The sequence below is a fragment of the Salvelinus fontinalis genome, chromosome 13 (genome assembly GCF_029448725.1).
Source record: "Salvelinus fontinalis isolate EN_2023a chromosome 13, ASM2944872v1, whole genome shotgun sequence".
NCBI lineage: Eukaryota > Metazoa > Chordata > Actinopteri > Salmoniformes > Salmonidae > Salvelinus > Salvelinus fontinalis.
This window is the reverse complement of record NC_074677.1, coordinates 23,026,967-23,030,375: the sequence shown is the minus strand read 5'-3', so window position 1 is coordinate 23,030,375 and position 3,409 is coordinate 23,026,967. Positions and strand designations below refer to the sequence as shown.

The 3,409-nt window shown below is 47.8% G+C and overlaps 1 protein-coding gene across 1 annotated transcript; it reads left to right on the top strand.

Moving 5' to 3' along the window:
* The first annotated feature begins 882 nt into the window (after positions 1-882).
* Positions 883-1,797, top strand: LOC129867782 (class A basic helix-loop-helix protein 9-like). The gene has a single exon (XM_055941288.1). It carries the CDS (start codon positions 883-885, stop codon positions 1,795-1,797), a length of 915 nt encoding a protein of 304 aa, XP_055797263.1.
* The last annotated feature ends 1,612 nt before the right edge of the window (positions 1,798-3,409 follow it).

The following is a 3,409-nucleotide window of genomic DNA, read 5'->3' as shown; positions in this document are numbered from 1 at the left end:
GAGGGGAAACAAACACAACACAGATTAGGCTGCTATTTGATAAACACACAATTTGTCATGGACGTCCTGTGACAAATTTTCATGTAACTCCCCCATTAAGATAAACATCAGAAAACCCCTCACTCTACCCCCGTACCATTCTATGCAACATGTGACTAGTAGGCCACAAAATAATAGGTATTTGAGGGGAAATAAATGTATTTGTGGATTTACATCGAAGCAAGCGTCATACATTGGAGCACCCTCTTAGAGTCAAAATGATTCATCAATGGCCTAGATACGGTATATACCAAAAATAATCAATAGGTGGATGTCAAGAAAAAGTCAATTGTCATGCCAATAATGAGCACTTTGCTTTTGCTTGTTATGTATTACAAGGCTGTGGAACTGCTGAAACACTTAGAGATCCTGTAAGGTATGAGAGGGAGTGTCTGTGGAGGAGGAGAAGGAGGAGGAGGAGGAGGTGACAGCGCCATTTGCCTGGAGGGTGCCCATAAACCAGGTAGAGAGAGAGAGCACCATTCCTCATGGGTGACTGTACCATGTGACTGGAGGAGGAGGGCTGGCTTTAAAAAGCAGGCAGGGCCGTCCCGCGGAGACATAGGTAATCACAGGGCACCAGGAGAGGAGGAGGAGACAAGGGCTGTCAGGACACAGCACCCAACAACGTCCCGACTGACAGCTCTGTGAAAGACGCCGCAAAACACAGCACCCAACACCAACCTGACAGGCAGCCCCACAGAACAAGCCACGGAACGACAGCAAAGGAGGTCCTGGCACCGCAACGGCAACTTTGCGAACACTCCAGCAACTACTAAGTAGTCAGTGGCTACAGAGCAACTACAACAACAACCTTCACCATAGCTCCACGGCCAGTCAGTGATGATGATCTGCAGAAACCTGGCAGGGTCAGAGGAGTTCTCTGAGGAGGAGCTGGAGCTGTGCATGCTGGGTCAGGGGGAGGATGACGAAGGGAGCGACGGAAACCCCAAGGGCCCCTTCCAGGACAGTGAGGGCTCAGCCAGCAGCCCCCCCAGCGACGATCCTGAGGAGGGCCAGGCCAAGAAGCGCAGCCGCCCAGTCCGCTCCAAGGCCCGCCGTGTGGCTGCCAACGTCCGTGAGCGCAAACGCATCCTGGACTACAACCAGGCCTTCAATGCTCTACGTGTGGCTCTCAACCATGACCTTAGCGGCAAGAGGCTATCCAAGATTTCCACCCTGCAGAGGGCCATCAACCGCATCTCAGCCCTGTCTGTCTTCCTCAGCTCCAACCCCCCCAGTAAGCCCTGCTCCCACCGGGAGTGCCACAGGCCGGCTGGGGGGCCATTGGCGGTGGGAATGGTGAGGACGTCACGGCTGGACCCGCCCAGGGTGACAGTCGCTCCTCGCCAGGAGCCCCAAAGCTACATCTCCTGGCACCAGGCATCACTCCCCAACCAGATAGAGCCCCAGCAGGGCACCCATCCTCATAGACTGCCAACAGAGACACACCTCTACATGGACAGCATGGGCTCCTCGTGCCCACCCTCACCACACTACCCCTGCTACTCCGCCGAGGGCCAGTTGTACCCCTTACACGGACACTGTGGGAAAGAGAACCCCTTGGAGCAGCCGCCCAGCTCTATCAGGTACACCCAGGTGGGCGAGGGGCTGGGGTACCAGACGGGGGTGTGGGCCTCCTGCGCTCAGGGCTACATGGACGCATTTGTGGAGCCGTCTCCAGCCTTGGGCCTCCCCTGGCAGGTGAGCTACCTCCAGGAGACAGCAGGCCCCCAGCACAACCTGTCCCTGCTCTGACACTAGGACCAGACACGTTAGAGCCTAGCTATCCACCACTATAACCCCTGAAGCCTGGAGAATAGACCAGCCAACTGTCCAAATGAACTCAGGGACAAATAAGAAAAAGTGAGCTTCATGTGCTCTCACTGTTGCAATAGATTCAGTATTACAGTGCTACTCTCTAAAGTAGAGCAGAGTCACTGATTTAAATGTGTTATCTAACAATGTAAATATGATTGTCATATCTTGAATGTAACGGCAATGTACATTTCAGCATGTTTTAAACACGACCATTCAAACCTTGTTTTTTATTTCAAATTATAAAGCCAATTAATGTTATTCTTATCGATGGAAAACTTTCAACTGCTCAAAACACACACTTCACTTGTCCAAAGTGTTGAGTGTCCGACTATATAGCCGCAATCCTCTTTACAAACCCAAAGAACAAACTTATTTGAGTTTTCTATATTGCATTATTGTACTCATGTATATGGATGCTACAGTTTCTGTACTAAAGTTTTGAAACTTCTTAATATTTTTATTTTTTTAAATACGACTAACGAGTGAGTAGGTGTTCTGTCTCTGTCTTTGCAGTTTGCATGAAAGCTTGTCCGTGTATGTGTGTGCTCGTGTGCATGTTGATTATAGCCTTGAGGTCTGTACTCTATAGCCTCTATCTTCCCAGGGTCTCAGCTGACAAGGGTCTCTCTCCTAGCTGAGAAATGGGTTTGCTTGCCCATTCTTGTCATATTTCCAGGAAAAGAGAAGCCAGGGTTCTGTTTACATGCCAAAATAAAAGCCTGAACCAATAGGCAGTGGTGCAACACCACCTCTTCTGTTCACATTGTGGAATCATTGAGGAATGCTGGGACTAACAAATGTGTGTTTTTCTTAGTTTTTTGGTGTGTGCATGTGCATGCGGGTATGTGTTCATCAGTGGAGACTTCTCAGAAGAGGAAGGGAAGGAACATCCTCCTCAGTGAATTTCATAACAATAAAAATAGTGAAATGTTAAAAAAGTGATCCCTTGTAGATTAAACTATACTAAATATATTCATGTCACCAAATAATTGATTAAAACACACTGTTTTGCAATGAAGGCCTTCAGTAGCATCGGCAGCACTCTGTAGCGTAACACCTTAGTGTAGCCGAAAGACAGCTAACTTCTGCCCTCCTCTGGGTATGTTGACTTCAATACAAAACCTAGGAGGCTCATGGTTCTCACGCTCTTCGATAGACTTACACAGTAATTATGACAACTTCTGGAGGACATCCTCCAACTTATCTGAGCTCTTGCAGCATGAACTGACATGTTGTCCACCCAATCAAAGGATCAGATAATGAATATAGTGAATAGTTGACTAAGAGAGAGAAAGACAATAGTTTATCAGTTTTGAACAAATTTGTTTCTTCCTAAATGAAGGAGAAGCAAGAAAGAGAGAGCTATGCATTTTTTTTTAAACGTTCCCTTAGCTAGCAAATGCAGCCTACTTAAACACACGGCTCAAACAGAGAGGGATGCTATGTTAGCTAGCTGGCTATTGCTAACCAACACTGGAACTCTTCCAAGTCAATGTAACATTTTGGTTTTATAAATGTATTGCCATTACACTGGGCCCTGGTGTAATTG

What these genes read in the sequence shown, in the direction of transcription:
- LOC129867782 (XM_055941288.1), top strand. Translation starts at nt 883, where the DNA reads ATGATGATCTGCAGAAACCTGGCAGGGTCAGAGGAGTTCTCTGAGGAG.